Raw genomic sequence first — 27186 nt, forward strand, 5'->3', positions numbered from 1 at the left:
TGTTTTCTCAAGAATTTGCTTTACCTCTCTGTTTGAAACCTCCACTTGACCACTCGTCTGTGGGTGATAGGCAGTGGAGACCTTATGCTTGACCCCGTACTTTGCAAGGACATTGTTTAACAGTTTGTTGCAGAAATGCATACCTCCATCGCTGATCAACACTCTGGGAGTTCTAAAGCGTGTGAAGATATGCTTCTTGACAAAGCTTACCACCACCTTTGCATCATTAGAGGGAAGAGCAATGGCCTCCACCCACTTAGACACATAATCAACTGCCACCAAGATGTATCTATGGCCGTTCGAGTATGGAAAAGGTCCCATGAAGTCAATTCCCCAAACATCGAAAAGCTCCACTACCAGGATGTTTTGCAGCAACATCTCGTGCTTCTTAGTGATCATCCCGGTTCTTTGGCACCTGTCACACATTTTAACAAAGGCGTGTGCATCCCTAAACAATTTTGGCCAATAGAAACCTGATTGTAGCACTTTTTGGGCGGTCCTGTTTCTACCGTGATGACCTCCATATGACGAGGCGTGACAACTATGAAGTATGGCACTCATCTCCTCCTCAGGAACACATCTCCGCATCAACTGATCCGCACATAGCCTGTATAAGAATGGCTCATCCCACATGTAGATCCTCACGTCATACAAGAACCTTCGTCTATTGTCTGGTGTCAATTCTGGTAGTGTCACCCCACTTGCAATAAAGTTCACATAATCTGCATACCACGGGGTTGTGCTTGAGGTGATTGCCAATAACTGCTCATCAGGGAATGTTTCTTTGATTGCACCCCCTTCAGCCACATGGTTCCGATTTTCTAACCTGGACAAGTGATCAGCCACTTGGTTCTCTGTTCCTTTGCGATCTCGGATCTCTAAATCAAACTCCTGCAAGAGCAGGACCCACCGAATCAGTCTCGGCTTGGCGTCCTTCTTCTCAAATAGGTATCTAATAGCTGAATGATCTATGTAGACAATAACTTTGGTCCCCACAAGATATGACCTGAACTTGTCAAATGCACACACCACTGCAAGCAACTCTTTTTCAGTGACGGTGTAGTTCATCTGAGCTGGATTCAGAGTTTTGGTCGCATAGTAGATGGAGTGGAATATCTTATTTCTCCTTTGCCCCAAGACAACACCAACAGCTAAGTCGATCGCATCGTACATCAACTCAAATGGCTACTCCCAATCCGGAGCAATTATGATTGGTGCAGTAACCAACCTTCCTTTCAGCTCCTCGAATGCCTTCAGACAGGCATCATCAAATTTGAAGGCAACATCTTTCTCAAGCAACCTGTACAAGGGAGAGGAAATTTTTGAGAAATCTTTAATGAAACGACGATAAAAACCTGCATGGCCCAAGAAACTGCGAATGCCTTTGACAGATATCGGTGGAGGCAATTTTTCAATCGCTTCCACCTTTGCCTTGTCCACCTGCAAACCATCTTTGGACACCTTGTGCCCCAGGACTATACCTTCACGTACCATGAAATGGCACTTTTCCCAATTTAGCACCAAGTTAGTTTCTTCACACCTAGCAAGTACTTTATCAAGGTTCATCAAGCAGTTATCAAAAGAACATCCAAACACAGAAAAATCATCCATGAACACTTCCACAAACCTCTCAACCATGTCAGTAAAAATGGTTATCATACACCTTTAAAACGTCGCAAGTGCATTACAAAGACCAAAGGGCATTCGCTTGAACGCATACGTGCCATAAGGACACGTAAGAGTGGTCTTCTCTTGGTCCTCTGGGGCTATAGCAATCTGATTATACCCCGAGTAACCATCTAAGAAGCAGTAGTACTCCTGGCCAGCTACTCTATCAAGCATTTGGTCAATAAAGGGGAGGGGAAAGTAGTCCTTCCGGGTGGCATTGTTCAATTTTCTATAATCAATACAAATTCTCCACCCGGTGATAGTTCTTGTAGGTATTAAATCATTATTCTCATTAACTACTACAGTCATCCCCCCTTTCTTGGGTACACATTGGACGGGGCTTACCCATTTGCTGTCTGAGATAGGAAATACAATACTTGCATCGAGCCACTTAATCACTTCTTTTCTTACCACCTCTTTCATGATTGGATTGAGTCGGCGTTGTTGCTCTACAATGGGCTTGTGTCCGTCCTTCATGAGGATTTTGTGCATGCAGAAGGCTGGACTAATGCCCTTAATGTCAGACATAGTCCACCCAAGTGCTCGCTTGTGCTCACGTAGCACTCTCAACAGCTTTTCTTCCTGCAATTTAGACAAGTCAGACGAGACAATAACAGGTAAAGTGTCAGAGTCACCCAAATAAGCATATTGCAGGTGAGGTGGAAGGGGTTTAAGTTCCAATTTTGGGGCTTCCTCAATTGACGGCTTTGGAGGAGGCCCCTCTGGTCTATTCAAAGGCTCGAAGGGGTGCGTCCCTTGCAGGTACGCACAAGATGTATCAAGGATTTGCATCATCTCCTCAACCTCCTCATCAACCCCCAGGCTATCAAGCAATATAAGTGCTTTCTCTAGAGAATCGTCTAGATATACATTCGGATAATGAATCTGCTCATCGGCCTCAACAACAGATATCATTGAGAGCTCCTCATAGTGGCGGGGAAGTTGGATTGCTCTGTAGACATTAAAAACTGCTTCCTCGTCATCTACCCTCAAAATCATCTTTCCCTCTCTCACTTTGATAATTGCATCACCAGTAGCTAAGAGAGGTCGTCCCAATATGATTGGAACCAGTTCGTCAGCCTCATAATCGAGGATAATGAAATTAGCAAAGAAGATGAATTTCCCAATCTGCAGCAACACATCTTCAATCACCCCTTCAGGGTGTGCTATCGATCTGTCAGCCAGCTATAACATCATAGTAGTGGGCCTTGGAGCTCCCAGGCCCAGTTGCTTGAACAAGGACAGGGGCATTAGATTTATGCTCGCCCTCAAATCGCAAAGAGCATGAGCCACATCAATATTGCCAATGCGCACAGGAATCGTGAAGCTGCCAGGATCCTTAAGCTTTTGAGGGAGCTTATTTTGGACCCTTGAAGTGCACTCCTCAGTAAGTGCCACTGTCTCAAATTCAGTTAATCTTCTCTTGTGAGCCACTATATCTTTTATGTATTTAGCATACTTTGGAATTTCACGAAGCACATCAACAAGTGGGATATTCAATTGAACCTGGCTCAACATAAAGAGGAATTTTGTGAACATGCGATCATCATTCTTTTTCTGCAATCTCTGGGGAAAAGGTGGTGGTGGTCTTGGGGCCTCCTCTGGCTCTGAAATTTCAGCAGCATTCTTTGGCTCTTGAGTCACTTTAGGGATCAACTCTCCCTCAGGTATGGGCTTGTCTTTCTTTTTCTTTGGCACTTCCTCTAGCTCCCTCCCGTTTCTAAGTGTAACTGCATTCACTTGAGGGTTCTTTTCCGTATCACTGGGGAGGGCGCCTGCAGGTCTAGTGTTTTGATTTGTTGCAAACTACCCTATTTGCCTTTCAAGATTTCTGAAGTCGGTCCTGAGTTGCTGATTGTCAATCAACAACTTCTTTAGCAGATCATTGGTACTTTCTTCCATTTGTTGGGGTGGTCTCTAAGGCTGATTGAAATTCCCTTGGGGTCTATGCTGATTCTGATTCTGCTGATTTTCACCCCATGAGAAGTTGGGATGATTCCTCCAATTTGGATTGTAAGAATTCCCGTATTGTGCATGCTGATTCGATGGACCTCTGTTCTGTTGCCCCACATAATAGATGGATTCTGGATTCGTGGGGCACATATCACTCATATAACTGTCGCCACAGAGTTCCCAGAAAATAGTCATTTGTTGTACGTATTGCATTGTCTGTGGTTGTTGCATTGTCATCCTAGTCATCTGATTGGCCAGCTTTGCCATATCGGCTCTCATGGCTGACACTTCGTCTAACTCAAGTAACCCAGCTGATTTTTGCTTAACTGCCTTTCGTGAATCACCCTCACCTTGCCAGTTATTATCATTAGCAGTGAAGTTATTCAGCAAGATTTGGATTTCACTGTACGGTCTGGCCATGCAACTACCCCCACAAGCTGAATCAAGATTCATCTTTGAAGCATCATCTAACCCATCTACAAAAGTGTGACCCAATACCTCGTCTGTCTGGCAATGATGAGGACAGTCTCTGAGCATCTTCTTGTACCTTTACCATGTTTGACGCAGTGTCTCGCCAACTCGTTGTTCAAACCCAAGAATTTGACTCCTCAATACCTTTGTTTTCTTAGTGGGAAAAAACTTGATTAAGAATTTCCTCGCCAGATCATACCAAGTGCGGATTGAATTTGCTGGCTCTTTATTCAACCACTCCTTAGCTTCCCCAATCAGTGAAAAGGGGAAAAGTGTCAGCCTGATATAGTCCTTGGAAACATTCGGATAGTTGTAGGTATCCGTAATTTCCAAGAAATTCTAAATGTGCCTTTGCGGGTCTTCATGAGGTAAACCCACAAACAGCCCTGTGGATTGGATCAGCTGCACCATGTATTGTTTCAGCTCAAAGTGCCCAGTGATGTCAGGTTTCACAATGGCCTAAGTCATATTAGCCAGACTGGGCCTTGCGGCTTCAATCACCGCGAGTTCCTCATTATCTGCCATCTCAATTGGCTATGGTTGAACTACGATGTCCAACTCTCTTTCAATTCTGGTTCTAGCGTCCACCTTCCTCCTCAATCTGTGAAGTGTTTGTTCAATTTCGGGGTCGAGAGGAAGGAGATTGTTTGCGCTTCTACTTCTTCGCATTCAATAGAAACTCCTGTATTAGCACAAACAAAGTGAACTGAGAGTTAAAACTCGAATAAATAAATAATAAAAGCTCAATTTAGTCAAGTAGCTAATTTCTAAGTCCCCCGCAACTGCGCCAAAAACTTGTTGCAACCAAAAACACTCACGCAAGTGCACGTGATCGTCAAGTAATAGAGTAGTGAGTAGAGTATCGTTCCCACAAAGACTTATGATTAATTGTTGACGGATTCAAACTCATTCCTGTATCTACCCAAGAGGTTGTTCACAAAAGAGAGATGTAATTGTTTTACTACTTAAACTATAAAGAATTAATCTAACTAAAGCAAGTAACCAAACGAATAGCAATTTCGAGTAACAAACAGTAGGAGAGGATATTCCAGGGTCACGGGCATAGTTAACAATCGTGTTGTGTTCTTGGCTTAGAATGACTAATCAATTTATCTGGGTTATTGATTGACAGGGTTGATATTACTCATAATAATCTGTCGAGTTCTTACTCGCCTATTCTAGTCAACTCAATGCCTATATGTCTATGGAATTAAGATTAACAAGAACGCATTTACAATTCCTGTATTTCAACCAAGCAAGGCAATTGGGTATATGTCTATCCCAATTGCGAATCCGTTCCCCGAAACCCGGGTTCAAGAACTTGCTCTATTTAATTCTATATGCAATCTAAAGTTCCCACTTTCGAGTTCAACTAAAGATTCGTAGATAGTATTTCACTGTTAGTTACTCAGCAAAATAATTGAACGCAGAATTAAATAAACAACTCAATATGATAAACCCACTTTGTCAAATTAAACTCCAAACAACAACATTCATGTTTTACCCATGACCCCAGAACAATGGGTCTTAGCCACTCATACTAGTGTTCATCCCAAATAAGTTCAATTTCATCACAAAATAGCAAAAATAAGAGAAGAAAAGAAGAACTTTGATGGTCAAAACTCCTCCTTGCCTCTTGCCTCTCTATTTCTTGCACTAAACTATGAAAACCCTTCCTACTTTAACCTTGGGCGAGCTTGACTTTATTTAGGTTAAGTGGGTTTCTCTCCAGATTTCCAATTTTTACCCCTAAATAACGTTTTTCCGGACCGGACACACACGAGCTCGCGCATAACTTCGTGCATGATTCTGTCTCGGACTTTCTTACGCGCGAACTCCTGCGCGCCTTCGCGCGTTGCTTCGCGCACCTGGAGCTTGATTTCGTCCATTTTTTCATCTCGTCCTTGCGCGCACTCAACTCCGAGGGGTTGTTCTTGCTCATAAATCATTCCAGTATCCTCTTGAAAGCATCATATAGGCTCATCATCCTGCAATGTATACATATCACAATTAAAGCCTATTTTTCATCATTAACCATAATATGTCATTGGAATATAATCAAGCGGAAGCATAAACAATAGCTAAATCACCTAGATTTCGCCTATTATCAAATACTTTGCTATAATATTAAAAATATTCGGAACGAACGAAACTGTTGCAAAGATATTTGACTCTATTAACTTTTAATTAAGTATTTCTAAAGGCAAATTGAGCGGGCGGTCGTTTAATTAGTTGGCGGTTTCTTGAGAGAGCGGTATATAAATTGATAATTCAAAGGCAAGCAGAGAGCCTGCGTCTCTCTTTTCCTTAATTTTCTCTCTTTTCTTTCTCTTTCAGATCTCATCATCTCAGGAAGTTTAGTTTGTGATAAGGAAAACCCAAAAATGGCGGTGGTGTCGCCATTAGCAAAGTACAAGCTGGTGTTTTTGGGAGATCAATCTGTGGGCAAAACCAGCATCATTACTCGCTTCATGTACGATAAATTCGACACCACTTATCAGGTCTCCTCTTTCTAATTTTTTTTTTGTTTCGTCAGCATATATATAATTTAATGTTCAGTTTTTGTACCGTTCTTGATAAGCCATCCATATGTTAATTATAGGGAGAATTTGATGCTTGGATTTTTATTTTTTGAGTTATTTGATTTCCCCTATGATAACGCTTCTTCTAAAATGAATATACCAAAGTGCAGAATACCCCTGTATGGTTCCTATGATAAAAGACTGAAACTTTAATTAAAATGGTAACGAAAGCTTTCTAGCTACTGAAGGGATTGTATATTGAAAAGACGCAAAGAGCTTTCTAGCTTTGTATGCAGAGCCGGATCTAGGATTTGAACTTCATGTGTTTTGAGTTTGAAATACAATCATAAATCATTTGATTTACTGGGTTCAAAGTCAATTTTTTTTAAAAAAAAAACTTATTTAGTGAATTTTAACACATATACTCTACATCCACCCTATTTCTGTGAGGGCTTCAATCTGAATGAGAAAGTATATGAGGACTTAAAGGATTGAAGTGATTGACTAGGAAAAAAAATCTTTTCCTGATTTCTGTTCTATTTCTGAATACATGACTTACAGCTGTGCGTGATACTGTCTATTTGAGAAAACTCAGTTTTTAAAAGTGATCAAATTTTACCATCCTTTATGATGGTTTTGGATGGATACATTGCTTCCAGATTATCAATTAAATCAGTGTTTTCCCCCTATATATGCAGGCTACCATTGGCATTGATTTTTTATCAAAGACAATGTACCTTGAAGATCGAACAGTTCGCTTGCAGCTCTGGTAGGCTCTCTCTCTCTCTCTCTCTCTCTCTCTCTCTCTCTCTCTCTCTCTCTCTCTCTCTCTCTCTCTCTCTCCCTCCCTCTCTCTCTCTTGTTTTTAGTTTTGATTAGCTAGATTGTTTCAGCTAATATTATTTATTTTAAACTTATCTGTAGGGTGTACTCGAAAATGTGAAAGAGAAGCGTGAATTAATTATAGCTAGAATAGTCTTTATAAAGACTAATAGTTTTCAAATGCACGTCTGTGTTCCATCTGCTTTTGTTATTCAGTTATTCTTATGTTAGGTGATATGAGAAAATAGCAAACTTGGAGAAAAGCTTACATGCTTTGCTTAGGATCGGAAATAGTCTCAAATCTGTTGTGTTGACGATATTGGGCAAACAGAGTCTTGCCCAATAAAATCATCTTATTTTATTTGTTCTAATTAAAGCATTATCGCGCAGGGATACTGCTGGTCAAGAGAGATTTAGGAGTCTTATTCCGAGCTACATTAGAGATTCTTCTGTTGCTGTCATTGTATATGATGTTGCCAGTAAGTGATTTCTTGACGTAGAATATTTCTACATATTCCATCAACTAAACTCAAGATAATCATCATATATATATATATATATATATATATATATCTGCAGACCGCCAATCATTTCTTAACACTTCAAAGTGGATTGAGGAAGTACGTACTGAACGTGGCAGTGATGTCATTATTGTTCTTGTTGGGAACAAAACTGATCTTGTTGATAAAAGGTATGGTGTGGATGGATCGATGTTTTCCTTTTGACAACTGGCTGGGTATGACTAAAATGTTTCGGCCTCTCACTAGTGTATGGATCTTTTTCATTTATCTTACGCCAGGCAAGTCTCCACAGAAGAAGGAGATGCTAAGGCTCGTGAAGTTGGAGTAATGTATATAGAAACCAGTGCTAAAGCTGGATTCAATATCAAGGTACACACACTCTTAAGTGCAATTATCATTCAAGAAATTCTTTTGCCCATCAGTCAAATTACATATCATATCCTGATCTCACTTAATTCTGCTCAGAATGGCATCATTTTTTTCATACTCAAATTGCATGATCCTAAGAATATGAAATTGAATATTGCAGCCTCTATTCCGAAAGATTGCTGCTGCGTTACCTGGGATGGAGACACTATCATCCACAAAAGGGGAAGATATGGTGGACGTTAATTTGAAGCCTACCACAAATACATCCCAAAATGAGCAGCAAGGGGGAGATTGTGCATGCTAGATTGTACTTAAAAGAATGTAGGCTTTTTCTTCTATGATGTACAACTCCATCAAAGAGGTAGCCGAAGACAGTCTGACCATTGAGGACGCGTTTGTTAGTGTCATCGCATTTTTGTTTAAAACTCCCTGTGTTTAATGGTTCCTAGCTAGTTCAGGAACCTTTTTTGTTCTGGATAAGTCAATGTATTTTACATTCATTTTAGCTTGTTGTACCACCTATTATTTATTGATACGCCACTTAACATATCGGGGGGAGTTCTTTTTCATTTGTCAAAGTTCTCACAACACACGCACAGACAATGATGATCGAGGTGCATCTTTTTGAATCTAACGATATATCTTCATAATGGCAAAATACATAAGTTGGCACTCGAACAATGGTTCAAATCCCTGTTACACACTTTCTGTGGACACAAATAACATTACACACTCAACTTTTTAAAAGTGTGTCTAATACACCCCACTTTTTTCTTGACCACTTTACCTAAATATGGGTAATGTCACGCACCAATAAGGTCGTGACACGTGTCATTAACATAAATAAATAAAACAAAAAATATAAAATTACACATATACCCTCATCTTCTCCAACCCCATCTCTTCCACCTCCATCTCCTCCTCCACGGACCACCCAAAAAATTAGAACACACAATTCAACCCAAAAATTAGGAGCCCAAATGATTTAATCCCAAAAAGAAATAAAAACATCAAAAGCCAATAAGCCATGGCTCACACCACCGTATCATCACCACAACAAGGCCATTGTTAAAACAAATGCAACAATGGCAAAGGTAGATCGAAAATTACAACTGCTTGGGTACCATATCTATTGAAGCTTATCTACATCAACAAAGACATAAACGGACTATTTTCATTTATAGCTCTCTTCTAAAATTTTGTTTGTCATTTCCATGGTTGTCATCGCCACCACCAACTTTCAGAATAAAAAATTCAGCCTCCTCTTCAAAATAGATTGGAAGCTTGAGATTAATACAAAATATGTATATTTAAGAGAAAATCAGAAAGAAAAAGAAAAAGAAGGGATTTGGTGGGGGGAGGTGTTGGCTAGCGGAAGAGAGAGATACAGGAAGGATGGGGAAGATGAGGAGATTGCAGACACATGGCATAAAATAAATAATTAGACAGTATTTTTATTAGTAGACGCGCTTCTATCGTGGTGTTTTACACATGCTGAGTCCTGGTCAAAAGCGGTGTGTATTAGACACTTTTTTTTTTTGGCAATCCGCTACGCAAGCGCCTAGGGCTAGTTTTTTATTAACAAGAGAAAAGAAAAATACAACAATTAGGAAGAGTACAAATAAGGGGGACAATAGCACCGGTATTGTTACCCATATGCCTTGGCTATATAATCACTCCTCTGCGCCTCACATTGCCTTATGATGGCAGCCTCATGTCGAGGATTCATGGGGTAGCTGCCGGCAAAGTCTCACGAGAGCATATAATCTCATAACCTTGAGGATATTTTCCAAAGGCATAGGACCAAGGCAACACTAACCGGGCTAAACCTTACCTTACTATTCCTATTGAGGCTTTAAGTAGCCTCACCTACTAGCATGCATGTAAAAAATAAGAGCTGGAAATTACCAAATATTCAATGATCATCACAGAGTTTATAACATACTCTGTGATGATATTACAAATGAGAATACTAATATAATGGTAGAATAAAATGATGAAGGAATTAAAATGTTGTCCCTTCTTGTCCGAACTTGTAATTTCTTCAATTTGTAACTCTTTTTCATCACAATCCCAATTCTTCAAGATGTATTCAAAATTCATGATTTCTTTTTTGAACGATTGGACTTTGTAGATGTAGTTGGGGCGGCCTTCTTTTGTTTGGCAACTCTCATTGGGAGTCGCCTAACATTTAAAAAATCACTAACCTTGTCGTCCCAACTATTTTTCCTTGTATGAGATTTCCTATTTTTTCTGCTATGCATAGGTGACAAATCACCTTTTCTTGTTGCCTCTGCCCTGCATTGATTTAGAATATCATCTTCTTCACCTTCTTCATATGTATCTCTGCCCACAAACACCTGATTTTGCAAGTCTTGAACATGTTCTTGAATTACCACACTGTTTCCATCCTGTTTATTAACCAACGCTGCCTTGTTTTTGTGTTGTAATATGCTTTGCATTTTGTTCCTGCTATAATTCACTCGACCAGTGCTTAAAGCAGTAAGATTTAATGAGCTAGCAGGCTTTGAGCTTACCATTGCATCCAATAGTTTTCTTTCCGCTGGTGTAATAGTAGGAGTGGTTGTCACAATTTGTTGTTGCCCAGAAATTGTTGTTACTGTTGATGTGCGATCAGCAGTAGGTTTAATAACTGGATCATTTTGATTAAGTTGTTGCTCCATTGCATCGAAGATTGGATTATCTGTTACAATATGTTGCTGCCCAGATTTTATTGTAGCAGCTGTTTGATCAGTTTCAGCTAGGACTAACTGCTTTGTATGTGTTGTTGCAGTTCGCTTCAAGCTTCCATTTGGAGAATTTCTGGGCAAAAATATTGGAGCGTTGATATTCAATTTGCTCTTATGACTTGCTACTGGTCCCTCATCATATTTTGCCATTGCTAGACAGTCAAGATCTTCACCTGCACTCTCTTGATCGACCTCCTGATCAGCTTCTTCAGATGAAAACCCTGACCATCACCCCAATCCTCGTATTCGTCATCCTCTTCACGTTGTTGTAACCAAAATTTAGATTTGATCACTTTTGCTTGGATAAATTCATCATTGTTTCCAGTTGACAGAAAAATCTACCCAGCTTCACCTTCAAAGTCGCTGTAGGTTTCAACTGATTGTGATGGAACATCAAAAACAGAGGTATTTAATGTGACCAAAGCACCATTAGTTGCATGGTTCTTGGCATTGGTTGCTCGAGCATCAGGACATTTAGCATTAGCTGCAGCTTGCAAAGCACCAGTACCAACCTTGTCCTTGCCAAATTGTGCAGATACCTCACCTCGATCAACAACATCCTTTGGGCCTGATACTTGCAGAACATTAGACTGTTTCTGCTGTGTATTAACCTGTCCAGTAACTGAAGGGGACTTAGAAGCAGTCCTGAATTGACCAACACCTTCAGCACATTCTACTGCTGCTTTGTCCACTGGCTTAACAGGTGCAACAGCAGTTCCCTGAGCCAGAGTCCCCTGCTCAAATCCCTACTCCCTTTCAGCTTGAGCATTTGGAAATTTAGCCTCTACATTGACAGTCTGCTTTTCATGATCAGTAGCATCTTGCAATGCCCCTGTCACAGTTTCCATTACGTTAGCTTGACCATTAACAACCTTTGATCCTGTTCGATTATCATCAGAAATTCCTTCAGCAGATTTCTGTTGGCCAGCATTAGCCTTATTTAATTCTCCATTAGCTGTTTCAGTCACATTACAGTTGCCAACTTCTTTTGCAACATCGTCCACCGACTGGCCAGATCTTTTGGCATTAAGGAAGTCCCTGGCATCTCCTTTTAATTTATCAACACTGGACATGTCATCGACCAAATTTCGGCGTCGTCGATCTTATTCTTTAGAAAGAAAGCAAAAATTCCGGGAAAGATTTATTTTACAAATACGGTGGCTGGAAGATGATAAAAGCCGCCATCAAACACCAGAGCCATTCACATTCATTCTAACTCTTAGAGTCAGAAATATTAGTATAACCGTTCCCACGCTTGAGCTGCAAGAAAAGAGAAATGAACCAAAACACGTTACATATATGAAGTCCGAGTAAGAATAGGAGCACACAAAATTCCAAATACACACAATTCAAACACACACACAGAGACAACTAATGTGCATAAGTTCCAGATTTGGAGAGCCCATATTAACTCACAGAGAGCATGTTTCTGCAAACAAACCAAAACTTCAAAGCAGATATCAAGAAGGGATAATTTATATTGTGAAAAGTCTCCTTTTAGTCCTGCCTAGGTGACATAAGTCTTAATAAAGAAAGGCATATTTGTTCTATTAAGTAGTATACCAACACACAAACCCAAAAAAAAGAAGGAACACATAACAACAGACAACTCTTAGAGCAATGTAGATCAGCATTTCTTACTTCTTTAGCCAAGTTCTAGACTAAGTGGCCAACAGTTCTCTTTGAAGAATTCTTCAAACATAGTATGTAGTTTCTTATAGTGACTGGCCAAGTTCTAGATTGCTTCATTCTTCAACCCAGCCAACATTATGAATGCAAAATTCCTATTTTTCTTCTAACAAATGTTTGCAGTTATCTGACATGAGATCTTCATCAACATTTCTCCTAGAAGATCGTTTAAGAACAATATGTAGTTGCCTATTCCATCCAGCAGCAATGACTATCACTGTTCTAAAGTGCTTCTTTTTCAATGAATAGATAGTTTAAACTTACATATGTTTGATCAGACATAGTTCAGTGGTTCCATTTACCAAAATCAACAACCTTTATTATTTAGGTTTTTTCAAATAAATATTCTCGTCAATGTTTTGATCACGTCACCTCTAAAATATATTTTTCCCGAGATGTGGTATTTCTTGAAAATAATTATCCCTTTGCAGATATTTTCCAAAAATATAAGGCACTGCCGGCTTTAGAGTGAAGCACCTAAAGCACGTGCTTTAGGCCCCTAAATTTGGGAGGCCCTATTTTTTTAATCAATAATACGTTAATAGGTTAATTTGTTCTTCTTTTTTTTTTTTTGGAAAAACAATTACAATACTTTTAAGTAAACTCTTCCAAGCCGTTTATGTGTGAAAAGATCTATCAAGTGAAATAATTATATTCCACTTTTTCTTTTTTTCAATCAGAAAACATGTAAAGTAGTATATTTTACACTATTAACTCTTTTTTGGTTTGTTGAAGAGTCAATCTCTTACACAACATTTATATACTTCTATATTCCCGTTTATTTTTTTCGAGTTCAAGTCTGATAAGTTAGTAACTTAGTATTATTCTCTGAAAATCATAGCTTAAGAGCACTATTAATAGAATATATTGTGCACTTTTGATATTATTGAATTACTGAAGCAGGTAGAATATATTCTGAAATCAAGTCATCAATTTTCTTTGAGTGAGATTCCATTATCTAACTTTCAAGCGTATTTTTTGTTTATGTTAAATTTACTTTACAGTTATATATTGTTTTTTTAATTCTTTATTAGAATTTTAATATGTCAATTAGAAAATATGAATATGGTAATTCGAAAACTCAAAAAAGAATAAAAAAACTAAAACTATAATACAGTCACCAAAAGGATTATTAGGAGAAACCAATTATAAGAGTTATTAATTATTTCATCAAAACATTAGAAAACAGAAAAAGTAAGTGTGTGTGTGTGTAATATATATATATATATATATATATATATATATATATATGGTGTTTTTAAATAAAAAAATAATGCTTAAGGCCTCTAATCAATATTTGGCTTTAGGCCACAAATACTGTTGAGCCGCCCCTGTATAAGGATACTAATAAACTTCCAGCATGGGATATATTAGTTAAAGATCAGTTTTAAAAAGGAATATATACTAATATATCTCCTTTAAGTGCAAGTTTTGAATTGCCATCTTCGATTTCCATGCATAAACAGTCATCGAATGCTCCTCCTTTCCCTATGCGTTCATCTTCACGTTCAGGTAATCATCTCTCCTCCTCGTTTTCTCACTCTACTTCATCTCAATTTTCACCACCCAAAACTAACCCTTCTGGCCAAGATAAGCGAAACCCATCCTTAATTCCAAACCAACCCACCTCCACGGCTCCTCCAAGATCCAACCCACCTATCACCATAACCTACTAATGCCGAAGCACCCTCCCTCAACAACCTGCACCAAACCCTGACCAACTCTCGCTCCCGACCAACTCTAATCACCCTCCCCCTCGTCACCTAATGGTCACACGGTCTTAGACTAAGAGTCTGAACCCAAGCAATTACATCTCTCAATTCAATCCACCCCCATATCTAAACCTATAGTCCTATACCAAATACCTTCAAACAAGCCCAATCCTACCCTCATTACAAACTGCTACGTAGTCTGAATTTGATGTTTTAGTCAGAAACAGGACATGGTATTTAGTACCTAGTGATCTCTCATGGAATGTGGTTGATTGCAGATGGTTGTTTAGGATCAGTTAACAGTTAACAGGTACAAGGCAAGACGTGTTGCGAAAAGGTTCACTCAATGACCTGATTTAGACTATCATTCCACTTTAGTCCGGTGGCTAAACCCACAACTGTTCGTTTAGCTCTTGCTATTGCCAATCAACTATTCTGGCCCATTCACCAGTTGAATGTTAATAACGCCTTCTTACAAGGAAAGCTTGAAGACGAGGTCTACATGAAGCAGCCTACAGGTTTTGAATCAACTCAGCATCATGCTCATGTATGTAAGCTTAATAAAGCAATCTACAGTCTGAAACAAGCTCCACGAGCTTGGTACACTAAGCTGAAAATCATCTTGTTACCCTTGGTTTTATTCCAAATTATTTGGACTTACTGTTTACATTCTTGTTTATGTGGATGATATCATTGTGACGGGTAACTAGCCACAGGGTGTCCATTATTGATGCTTTGTCTTTACGGTTCTCCCTTAAAGATCTAGGGTTGCTTCATTACTTTCTTGGCATTGAGCTTACTCACACAACAAATGGTTTGCTCCTATCTCGGCATAAGTATGTCAAAGACCTCCAAGATGTTAACATGGCTGAATGCAAACGCGTTCCCACCCCTATGACATGTACCTTTGAAACTTCTCCTGACAATTCCAAAGTTGATGGCACTCTTTATCGTCGAGTCATTGGAAAGCTTCATTACCTATCCTTTACTTGGCTGACATTGCCTTTACAGTAGGTAAATTATCTCAATATGCATCAACCTGGTGTTTCTCATTAGAGAGCTATCAAGTGTCTTTTGAGTATGAGATATCTTTATCACACTGCTCATATTGGTATTAAGCTTGCTAAAATCTACTGCTCAATTGGTTGCTTATTCAGATCCAGACTGGGCTGGTGACCCACTTGATCGAACCTCTATCACGGGGTATGTTGTTTATCTTGGTGATTCTCCCATCTCATGGTCTTCTAAGAAGCAACGTCCTGTTTCTAGGTTGTCTACTGAGGCCGAATACAGAGCTGTTGCTGCTACAACTTCTGAAGTTGTCTGGCTCACCAACTTGCTTCATGAGCTTTACTTTACGCTGTCAGGTCCTCCTGGGGTTCTCTGTGACAACATGAGCACTACTTAGATCTGTGCCAATCCGGTTTTTCACAGCCGTATGAAACATATTGCGATCGATTTTCACTTTGTTCGTCAGCTTGTGCAGTCTAAGGTTCTTGAGGTCCATCATCTTAATTCTGCAGATCAAATTGAAGATATTCTTACAAAGCCACTGTCCTTTTCTGCAATTTATGCGTATTTATCCCAAGTTGGGTCTTGTTGACATCGGTCCCACCTTGCGGGGGCGTATAAAGGCCTCCTGACTTTGGTTCAACTGTTTCCTTTAACATAGGAGCTTTTGATTATCTTCTGTATCTTTTTGTTTCCTTTTGTTAGCCGTTACTTTAGGAGTTTGTTAGGTTAATAATTGTATCTGAACTTTCTGTATCTTTATGTATATCTTTCTATATCTATTCTGCTGTAATTCTGCTCTATATAAAGAGATCCTTCCACATTAATAAAACATAGCTTCTTTAATTCATTCTGCAGCCTATACGCTTTAATTCTTAGTTTTTGATACACTCATCTTTCCTTGAAAGTTTAAGTTGGTTAGGCACATGGCCTTGTTGATTCGTTCATGCACGCAAATATAGAGTTATTTACTTATAGGTGCAACTGCACCCGGCAACTAATTGTCACAGTTTTTGGTAGTCCAACTCAAAAGTCTAAATAATTCAATATTGATTACTGCATCAACAAATAGATTGCAGAAGATCAAGATTAACTTCAAAAGATGCAGGTGTTTATAGTGCCCGAACAGAAACAAAATAAATAAATAAAACAGGAATAAGCTTACAGTACAGAGAAGAGGAGAACAACTCTTCTTGAATTAAATGATGCAGTGCGCTTGTATTTTCTCACTCTGTTGCTAGAAGTATCAAAGATTTTATCAGCCACCCATTTATCTGTTACATAAAACAAGAAACATTTGTAAAACGCCTATCGCATCGTACAAATAATGCTCAAAATGAATGTCCTAGGTTTCTGACAGATTTAGGATTGAAGTCACAGGAAATTCCCAAGATCACATGTCATGTTATTTCATAATTGAATCAATTTAAAAATTTGAGCGGTTACGATGTTACAAGTTTCTTCCTCTTGACCGAATCTGTAAAGGGTATCGTTCAGGTCTTGATATGAAGTGAAAGACCTAGTCTTTTTCCCCTTAAGCAGGAAGTCTGTTGGAGCCTTGTCCTTGTAATCAGACTACTCATCATGTCAACCTTGTTGGGGGACACAATGAGAAGTCACACTAGAACTGACTGATCCAAGGATAACGGATTACAAAGTTAATTCAACCAGTGATGATGGTAAAAGCTTGAGAACTTGATTAGCAGTACAAAATGACGGTACCGTATCGATCTTCAATACCAACATGCACATTTTTAAAGCGAGTGTTCAGGAAAAAGCAAAAAGGATTAAATCCGTACTCCCAGATAAATGAGAATGGAATTGATTAGCGATAATGCTGTAAGGGCTTTTCCATCAAATGGGGTAGCTGGGATTTATGGTTTAGCCTATTGATTTTAAAGTTCAAATTTAGCTCCCTTTTGGATAATCGAGCAACGGACAAAATATTTGGTGGTCACAGGGGAAAAAAAATTGACGCAATTGGACAACTTCATGCTAATGTAAATACATTAGTTTTTTAAACTTTGCTTTCGTGCCATTAAGTAAAGGTAAAGATCCTTAAACTTTTATAGCATAAGGCAAACCTATGTAATATAACTAGCAACTTCATTTATTGAGTACTCTTTCCTCTCATCAGACCTGCTATTTTTATAAGCGTCAGAGGTTTGGCAGGTGGAAACAAAGCAGCAATACATAATATTACTGCTAAGATCTCTCAGAAAATATATATGATCTTTCTGCTAAGATATTTCAGATCAATGTGTGAAATGAGGAAAGAAGAGAGTAAACTTTCACTGAATTAGTGTTGAACAACATATAAAGGGCTACTTATATACAAAGGGGTTTAGATTATGCAATGACATGGTTGCGATGATATGACACTGACTGGGAAAACTGGACTTGCTGACTTGTCGAAGACATAAAAAGACCCTCAAAAATATGTTCACCTCAACAAGATGGAACCCCAAAGAACATTGGTCAGATGATATGTAATGCCAGCGAACCTGTGATCGGAGAAGAAAAAACTAGTAAAACTACACAACAGAACTTTAGTAGGACGAGTAGCATAAGGCCACCCTCCAGTGGACGGCTAAGTTGCTCCGACATGGCAGTTTAGGTGCCGCACCCGTGTCGACATGACATTAGTACGAGTGCGGGTATAGGATCCGTACCGGATCTGGTCAAACAATTTTGGGTACTTTGACCACGACGGACGGAAAAATTCGAGACGAGATATAATTTGATTCCCGAATCAGAATCAAAACTAGGGTAAACTTGAAGAAAATAGCATACCTTATCTAGGAAATCAATCATTTACTTAGCTACAACAATAAAAAAGAAATCCACACTCACAAGCTATACGTAAGTATTCCACAAAATTTCTCATAATTTAGATATATTTTCATATTTTTATTGTTTTGAATTACTTTTAGCCGGATCCCTGCATCCGTATCCGTACTAGGATGTGTATCCCTAAATTTTAGAATTTACATCTTGAAGGATCCAACATGTAGATCCGCACCCGTGTAGTACACCCGCACCCACGAGCAACTTAGGATGGAAGCTACTTAGATTTCATTCTAATACCATGTAAAGCAAAGAGGAAAAAAAGAGAGAAAACTCTTACTGAATTGGTGAGAAAAAACGTGTAGAGGGATTCTAACACACGGGTTTAGATTACACGAAATGAAATAAGAAAATCACAAGCAACATCAAATAAGAAAAGTTTGCTAATTACCAAGATTCTAATTATGACACAATTATTAAGAATATACATAATATTATATACTATGAAACCTAGACTTAATAAAATTAATCTAAACATTACTTAAGATATAGCTATATTAGTTTTCTTGACTTTAAAGGGTATGAATACCAGTTTTACGAGGTATTTTTAATGCTGTCCAATGTTGATACTATTCATTAGAATAACTACGGCTCTAGTTATGAATTAAGATAGCTCTTCTTTCCAATAGGAACAGTCTTTTTATCTATCTGAAGCATTAGCAGATCATCTAGTTAGGCAGGGAGGGAAGAATTGGAAGATGTAGGGAGGTTCGCTGGCAGATTAAGCTTATTAGAAGCATTCATTCATATAGTTAATTTGGCAAAAAATGAATTTGAAACATGTGCAGTGAGGAAAGTGACAATGGAGCACGTCAAAGTAACCTCGCAAAACAGGCATCAAATTGGTTGAGCAAAATGATATCTACCTTTAATAGTGAACTTGGGTAACTCAAAGTTGTGATTCATTAGGAACTGGATGAGCTTTCCTCCCATCTGCAATGCTATTTCTTTCTGCAACATTATCTGAATAGCAAACAATATGTTATTGTTTCAGATTACAGTGTCAATATCCAAAATCAGATAACACGATCATGTTTTAAATCAGGCACTGTAATTGGCAATATATCCGAGTAAACATAGAAAAAGCATCCCCTGCAGTAATGCCAAAATGTAAATTACAAACTTACAGCTAAAGAATCCTCAGTTATCACATTTCCTCCCATTTCTTCAGTGGATTGAAGAGCCTCGGGCTTTCCTTTCTCAATATCTATATTCAAAATATATGTGGAATAAACATTTGCGCTATCATTCTTTAGGTTATCATTATTTTGGAAACTTGATAGGGCATCCATAGAAATCGGAATTTTCACAGAACTTGGACTTGAAAGACTAGGCAAATTTATATATGATTCACAGGGTGCGTTGATGACTCCTTTATCAGGTAATACAGCAGGCATTCGTTGTATCTTGGCTCTGCCGAAATAGAAAGAACAACTAAGACATTACTACATAATTCAAAGAACTCGAATAAAACAGAAACCTACATTAAGCTAGAATCTAACAAGCGAGCCCTAAATAGTCAGTATTATGGAACAAAATGGGGAAAATTTTCTGCTGAAGCCGAAAAGAACTCATTAAATTCCAGCTTTACAATAATACTCCCTCTGTCCCAATTTATGTGAGACTTGTTCCTTTTTAGTTTGTGCCGAAAATAATGACACATTTCTATTTTTTGTATTAGAAATATTAAATTTATCATTTTAACTTAAAGAGAGGATCTATAATCACACAAATATCTTATGTCTAAGGCATGGTTTCGACCACAAGTTTCAAAAGTCTTTCTTTCTTTCTTAAATTTTGTATCTAGTCAAACGATAGTAGCAAATAAGTTGATCAATACACACAAAAAGAGACACATCCACAAACATGGAGTACATAATTTACTACTGAACTAAACGTTAATATTGCAACAAGATAATGCCATAATCACAGTTCAGCATAATGCAGCTAAAATTAGAGGAGAAAAACTTGAAAAACAGATTAATTTAAACCCAAAAAGAAAGTGTCAGTCATTTAGAGAAACGTCACCTCTTGGCTAAAATTGACCACCATTGTAGAGAAAATCTCAAAGATTTTCGAGAGGTCTATTTTCTCATCTGCAATGAGGTGTTGTATGCGTGAACCTATAATATGGTGGTACAAAAGTGCGTCCCTGTGTGTGTGTATGTATAAGTACAGAAAAAGAGAAAACGAAAGAGAGTGGATGTAGAATCTTATAGGAGAAGGGATATATCTAAGAGCAGGGTAATTTACCAGGAAAGCTCCTGATGGCGACATTGATGATCACGACAAACATCTCTGCAACTTTTGATCCCCTGTGATTGTTGCCCAAAATAACCTTCTGACTTCCATTTATTGTGTGTTCATTCAATTTAAGATTCTTTTAGCTGGGGAAATTTTACTCGCCAGTTGTCTCGCTTTTTAGGTCCTACCCACTTGGAGCTACGGCGCTATACCTCAAATAATTGAACCCCGGACTGGTTTTTGCCTTATTTAAAGAGGCGAAGGATTTTTGTAAAAATCCATTCATAAACATTTTCAAGTCTTCTGAAATATTTCTTCGTGTAGTTATTTTGCATTTTGTTATAATGTCTGAAGAGCGAAGAATTAGAGTTATTGGGGGGGTGAGGTTGTGGTGGCGAATAACTCAGTAAGCTATAGTTTATCTCCACAGTGTCATGTTAAGTTGCCACTTACAATGGAGTACGATACATTGGTATCGTTGTTATGTAAAAAATGAGTGTGAACAAACGTTCGGTGAATATTAAAGTAACTGGAAGATATCCGTATTATGTGACTCCACAAAGGGTTGCTTGTTATGTTGAGTTTAACATCGAAGACGATGAAACTCTGAGAGATTTTTTGAGGACTCCGGATAAATACGGGGAATTTATTGTTATAAAACTATTGGAAATGTACGTCAAGGCTAAAGACGTTCGCAATAATGAGGTTGTGCTCCTCAATCATCGGATGGTTTTCTTGGAGCAGTTTTAGCCGAACAGGTTCCGGCTGAAAGAGTTTGGACTGATCTAAACTTATCTCCATGGGCGAATGAGGAGCGAGAAAATAATTTCTCCCCTAGTTTACATAATCTACAAGCCGAGTGGTAAACTTCAATTTTCCTTAGTATTACGATGTATATTTTTGTGTATTGAATTTGTATTAACATTCATATATTACACAAGGGGGTACCGACCTGATATGAATTTTACAAGTTATGAACCAACGCCCATTTGGAGGATCATGATGGTCCATTTGGGAGTCATCATCAACATGATAATGTGCATCATGGGATATAACACATTATGATTTGTAAGTGAATATATAAAGTTAAATGTAAAGTTTGGACCAATTTGGGTAACTCATTATTTTGTTGGTTGTGTCGTGAAAACGAGCAACTTGATAGTCATGTCCTTACTCAATTGCCCGAATATGACATATTTAATCGGGATATGGGAGATACGCAGAGTCAGGAAGAGAATAGTGACCATGACAACAACGTTAATGAGTCTGGAGATGACACACCCTTCCCTGACGAGGGTAATGATGAGAGGAAGATAATGTTGAACCTGATTTGACGAGGAGCATACTCCACCTCCCGTTAGACCAAGAGTCCCACGTGTCGTTTCATTCAAGGGAGATTCCCTACTTTGATCATTTGCCAAGTATGTCGGATGCGGATGCTCTCACAAGGGATATTAACGAAATTCGGACAGCAATATGGGATGAATCTAGACGAACGGTGATGTCAAAGGGCATGCTTTTTCCTGATAAAGCACACCTAAGCATGGCAGTGAAAATGTACAGCGTAAAAGAGTGTCGTGAGATGATGGTATGAGAGTCATCTCCGGATGTATACAAAGTTATTTGCCGTAGATGGTTTACGGGTTGTAATTGGATGTTGCGTGCGAGGAAGAAGAAAACAAATATGTGGGTTGTGGGTAAATACATTGGCACCCGCAATTGTGAAATCGACACATTCAATGGGAATCACTTTAACTTGGATGTTGACTTGATTTCTCTTGTCTTGATTCTACACATTGAAGCGTCCATAAGGTACAAGGTCAAAGAGTGTATAACATCTGTCCACCAGGAATATGGGTATACCATTAGCAAAAGAAAGGCATTTCTCGGGCACAAACGCGCTTTTGAAATTATTTATGGTAATTGGGATAAGTCCTTTGCATCTCTTCCAGATACATGGCCCTATTGCAACACTTTAACCCCGGGATTGTTGTTGAATGGAAGCTTGAGCGGAGTCCGGGAATACCAAAACATATATTCAGATATGTGTTATGGGTATTTAAACCAACAATTGATGGTTTTGTGCATTGCCGGCTGGTAATATCCATAGACGACACTAATGTTTATGGAAAGTATGATATTAAGTTGTTGATCGTCGTTGCAGTATATGCTAATGGAAGTATATTTCCCCTAGCTTTTGCTATTTATGCCAATGAAATCCAAGAGACGTGGACGCTATTTTTGAACCACTTGAAGGAGCACGTTGTCAGACATCGTTCAGGTATTTGTCTAATATCTAATCGGCATGGCAGTATTTTAAGTTCTGTACAGCATTTTCCTGCATGGCAGGAACCGTATGCATACCACTGTTTCTGTATGAGGCACCTGAAGGCCAATTTCCAGAAGGCATATCCCAACAAGGACTTGCATGATTTAATGTGGATGGCTGCAACAGATCACCAAGAGTGTAAATTTAGGAGGCTCATGGAATCGATCAGGCAGGAAGACGAAGGAGCCTATCGTTGGTTGATACGACATGAGCTTGACAAGTGGACATTGCATGCGGATGGTGGTAGACTATGGGGAATTCTGACTACAAATGTGTTAGAGTCTTTCAACGGGTTATTGAAGTCTGCACATGGATTGCATGTCACTGCCATGGTGTAGATGTCATTCAAGCAGATGACGGAGAGGTTTGTTGAAAGGGCTAGATGTGCATCATCATTTATGAAGAGGGGTGTTGAATTTATGCTAATATCAATGAAAATATTTGAGAAATACAGGATGCGAGCACATTAGCATTCATATTTACAGTATTGCAACAAGCGAAATATTTTTGAAGTTCGCACCGCTATTGATCAAAATCGGGGGAATAATACATACACCGTAAATGAAGCCAAAAGGTTATGCTCTTGTGGTAATAGTCCATCTACCACATGTTGTGCTCTCATGCCATGAAGTGCTTTCAACATACAGGTTTCATGGCAATCGGCTATGTTGATAAGGAATACAGTGTTGATGCATACTTAAACACCTATAGTGGACTGTTGCAGCTAGTGGGTGCTGAGCATTATTGGCCGCCAGAACCATTTGAAATAGTGTGTAACAAGGATTATTTGTGTCAGCGACAAGTGCAAAAAAATGCATATACGGAACCAAATGGATGTTGGTGCTACCGTTTATGCGCGTAAATGTGGCATATGCTCGCAAACAGGACACAACTGTGATAAATATCCTTCAGCTGGTCTAGGTAGCGGTGTTAATTCAACTCCCGGTGGAAGTTCATCCAATGTACCCAATTATCAAGGATACCCGTAGTGTTTTCTTCCAGTAATTTGTTGTAATGAGTGTATGTACATGTTCATCTTGCAGAATGTATGAAATAAAATTATATTTCCATTGATGTTAAGTCTTATTGATAATTAGCATTAATAGTTCAGTACAACAATTTAACATACACCTCAAGAAAAAAAAATTGTCATTCGCCATTATCGAGGTTTGACTAGATACTTATTGAGTACGCATTGATTTACGTACTCATACTTCACTTGCTGCACATTTTTGTGCAGGCACACATGTAACGACCCGACCAGTCGTTTTGAGCTTTAGCGCGTCGTTTGGTGGTTTGAGGCCAAGCACACATGGCCATAGAACCAAAGACTGTAGGTAGTTGAGGAAAGAGGTAGCTCGGTTGTTCAACGAGGGTCATCTTCGAGAATTTCTCAGGGATCGAGCTAAGAACCACTTCAGGGAAAGAGATGAAAACAGAAAAAATGAGCAGGAAGAACCACAACATGTAATTCATATGATCGTTGGCGGTGTCGATGTTCCACAAGGGCCTATATTCAAACGCACCAAGGCATCGATCACTAGAGAAAAACTGACTCGGAACTACGCGCCTGAGGGCTTCCTATCATTCAATAACGAGGAAGTAGAAGGCATATCTCGGCCGCACAATGACGCCCTGGTAATTTCTATCTTGTTAAATAAAATTCAAGTTAAACGTGTTCTAGTGGATCCAGGTAGCTCAACAAATATAATCAGATCGAGGGTTATAGAGCAGCTCGCCCTACAGGACCAAATTGTACCTGCATCTCGACTCCTGAACGGCTTCAACATGGCGAGTGAACAATGAAGGGGGAGATAATCCTACCAGTAAACGTGGTCGGGACCATCCAAGATACAATATTCCATATCATCGAAGGTGACATGAGATATAATGCGTTTCTGAGGAGGCCATGGATCCACAACATGAGGGCAGTACCTTCAACCCTTCATCAGATGATGAAATTCCCAATAGTGGATGGTGTGAAACGATCTATGGAGAATAGCATGCTGCAAAGGAAATGTTTGCAGTCGAGGAGGTGATACTGATACTAGCGCCTTCGACCTCAGAAAAGTCAAGCACCAAAGATAAGCAGACGACGAAATAGCAATCAACTCCCCTAGCCTCGACCGAGTTGGAGTAGCATGTAACCAAAGAAGAAGAAGAAGATGATCTCCTTACTCCTCGAACTTTCATTGTTCCCGAAGAGTCCGATGCAACCAAGTCCATGGTCGAGGAACTGGAATAGGTCAGACTGATCGAATACATGCCTGAGAGAAAGGTATACCTGGGTATGGGGTTAACCCCCGAACTCAGGAAAAAACTTATTCAATTCCTTATTGATAATATGGATTGTTTTGCTTGGTCCCATTTAGACATGACAGGGATCCCATCGAAAATAATAATACACAGGCTAAGCCTCGACCCTAGGTTCAAACCGATAAAGAAAAAAAGGAAGCCCTAGTCTGAGGTGAAGCATACATCCATAAAGGATGACGTAACCAAACTTCTCAAAATAGGGTCTATTCAGGAGGTAAAATACCCTGAATGGTCAGCCAATGTAGTTGTAGTTCCTAAAAAGGGAAACAAACTTAGAATGTGCGTAGATTATAAGGATTTAAACAACCCCTTAGGATTTGGGATTTATTGTATTATTTGAATTATGTGAAAGATGTGTATGCAAGCTGATGAGTGCGTACTTGGATTTATATGTGGATATTGAGCGGTTTAGCCTCTTAATCTCCCTTCATGTATTTATTTGAAGTTGTTAGAACATGTTATATCTTTTACTTGTCATGTTTACTCTTATATACTTTATTTGAAGTTGTTACCTCACTTATCATTATGTGACTTCCTTATTTTTGAGTTATTCTTAACTGAAATATGGGCATGAGGTGTTATAAGCGTATGATTCGTGATTTGGGACTCGTGACTAGTGTTTATGAGATGAGGTATCTCGGAATAGTTTCGTTGCAAGTCTTATGTTAGAATGACTTGATTAATTGGTTGTTATTTCTTTTCCTTAGTTTGTTTCACTTGTACTTTGACGGTGCTCTTATTACTTTTCTAGTTTTATCACTGTTGATTCTTGTTGCCATTTACCTATTCCTTCTTTCATTATTAGCTTTATACTTCTATACTGCATAGGTTATTTGACTAGTAGGTGTTTTGACTTGTACCTCATCACTATCCCACCGAGGTTAGTTTTAATATTTACCAGGTACCGACCGTGGTGTACTCATATTATACTTCTATACATTTTTGTGCAGATCCAGGTATTGGAGATATCAGACTCAGGCAGAGTTAGCTTCTTGATCGCGAGGATTCAAGGTAGAGCTGCTTGGTCATCGCAGTCCCTTGAAGTCCTTTCCCTTTTTGTTGTACTGTCAGTTTGTTATCCAAACAGTATTGTATTTCAGTTTTTGAGATCTTTCTATGTATTTAGCTAGAGTTCGTGACTCTGTATTACCTAATCTTGGGAGGTGGTTGTGATTATCGCCACATAGCCTCGTTTCACCTATATTTCGGTTTTAATATTAAACTCGGTTTTAGAATATCATTATTAAACTAGGTTAATTTTTTAAGTAAATGGTTTACCTAGTCTTAGGGACTAGGTGCCATCACGATGCATAAGACAGGATTTTGGGTCATGACAAGTTGGTCGGATCTCTAGGTTCATAGGTTCTACGAGTCACGAGTAAGTTTAGTAGATTCTTGCGGGTTGGTATGGAGACATCCGTACTTATCTTCGAGAGGCTACAGAACTATTAGGAAAATTCCACTTTTTCATTCCTGTCGGGCAGATTTGCTGATTTCAAATTTTGAGCCTTTATATCTCTATTCTTTCACAGATGGTGAGGACACGCTTTACCGGATTAGTCGCGCAGACACTCGCACCCCCTACTAGAGCCGCGAGAGGTCGCGGCCGAGGTAGAGGCAGAAGAGGGGCACGTGCCACAGCTAGAGCAGCAGTTGAGGAGCTACTAGTAGCTCCGGTTAAGGGACAAGCGCCGGAGACGCCTGTTGTTTCCCCCAGACTTCAGGAGACTTTACCGTAGTTCCTGAGCATGTTTGGTAAATTGGATAAGGCAAGATTGATCTCCGTTGCACCAACTATTTCACAAAATCGGGGAGGAGCTTAGACACTAAACGCCCGTACTTTAGAGCAACAGGCTTATATTGGTCTTACTCCGAGTGTAGTGCCGATAAAACATGTTATTCCGGTTCATCCTAAAGTTAGGCCAGGGGCATCATAGGAGGAGGAGAAGAGGCTTGAGAGGT

General features: G+C 39.0%; 2 protein-coding genes across 7 annotated transcripts; one reads left to right on the top strand and one right to left on the bottom strand.

Annotated features, from left to right (window-relative positions):
- The first annotated feature begins 6325 nt into the window (after positions 1-6325).
- LOC107822377 (ras-related protein RABH1e-like) lies at positions 6326-8875 on the top strand. Its single transcript, XM_016648910.2, has 6 exons — positions 6326-6593; positions 7313-7383; positions 7827-7915; positions 8016-8127; positions 8236-8326; positions 8487-8875. Exons 1-6 carry the CDS (start codon positions 6477-6479, stop codon positions 8628-8630), a joined length of 624 nt encoding a protein of 207 aa, XP_016504396.1. The 5' UTR covers positions 6326-6476; the 3' UTR covers positions 8631-8875.
- A 1067-nt stretch (positions 8876-9942) lies between these two features.
- LOC107814071 (uncharacterized) lies at positions 9943-20724 on the bottom strand. Of its 6 annotated transcripts, XM_016639399.2 has the most exons (6): positions 20589-20711; positions 20364-20487; positions 19463-19748; positions 19202-19298; positions 16654-16762; positions 9943-12336 (listed from the first exon to the last, which is right to left on the bottom strand). In XM_016639399.2, the coding sequence occupies exons 3-6, from the start codon at positions 19730-19732 to the stop codon at positions 12261-12263; spliced, it is 552 nt and encodes a 183-aa protein (XP_016494885.1). In that variant the 5' UTR covers positions 19733-19748; positions 20364-20487; positions 20589-20711; the 3' UTR covers positions 9943-12260. The 6 variants fall into 6 exon arrangements, with proteins under 6 accessions (XP_016494885.1, XP_075081440.1, XP_075081442.1 ...); XM_075225339.1 differs by lacking the exon at positions 20364-20487 and having other exon boundaries at positions 10211-12336; positions 20589-20724; XM_075225341.1 differs by lacking the exon at positions 19463-19748 and having other exon boundaries at positions 10211-12336.
- Between the last annotated feature and the right edge of the window lie 6462 nt (positions 20725-27186).

Source organism: Nicotiana tabacum, chromosome 11 (genome assembly GCF_000715075.1).
Source record: "Nicotiana tabacum cultivar K326 chromosome 11, ASM71507v2, whole genome shotgun sequence".
In the NCBI taxonomy this organism is placed as follows: Eukaryota; Viridiplantae; Streptophyta; class Magnoliopsida; order Solanales; family Solanaceae; genus Nicotiana; species Nicotiana tabacum.

What these genes read in the sequence shown, in the direction of transcription:
- LOC107822377 (XM_016648910.2), top strand. Translation starts at nt 6,477, where the DNA reads ATGGCGGTGGTGTCGCCATTAGCAAAGTACAAGCTGGTGTTTTTGGGA. An exon ending in CATTGTATATGATGTTGCCA is followed by an intron (nt 7,916 to 8,015) that starts GTAAGTGATTTC and finishes ATATATCTGCAG; the next exon opens with ACCGCCAATCATTTCTTAAC. An exon ending in ACTGATCTTGTTGATAAAAG is followed by an intron (nt 8,128 to 8,235) that starts GTATGGTGTGGA and finishes ATCTTACGCCAG; the next exon opens with GCAAGTCTCCACAGAAGAAG.
- LOC107814071 (XM_016639399.2), bottom strand. Translation starts at nt 19,732, where the DNA reads ATGCCTGCTGTATTACCTGATAAAGGAGTCATCAACGCACCCTGTGAA. An exon ending in TAACTGAGGATTCTTTAGCT is followed by an intron (nt 19,299 to 19,462) that starts GTAAGTTTGTAA and finishes TTTGCTATTCAG; the next exon opens with ATAATGTTGCAGAAAGAAAT. An exon ending in GTTCTCCTCTTCTCTGTACT is followed by an intron (nt 12,337 to 16,653) that starts GTAAGCTTATTC and finishes CTTTTCTTGCAG; the next exon opens with CTCAAGCGTGGGAACGGTTA.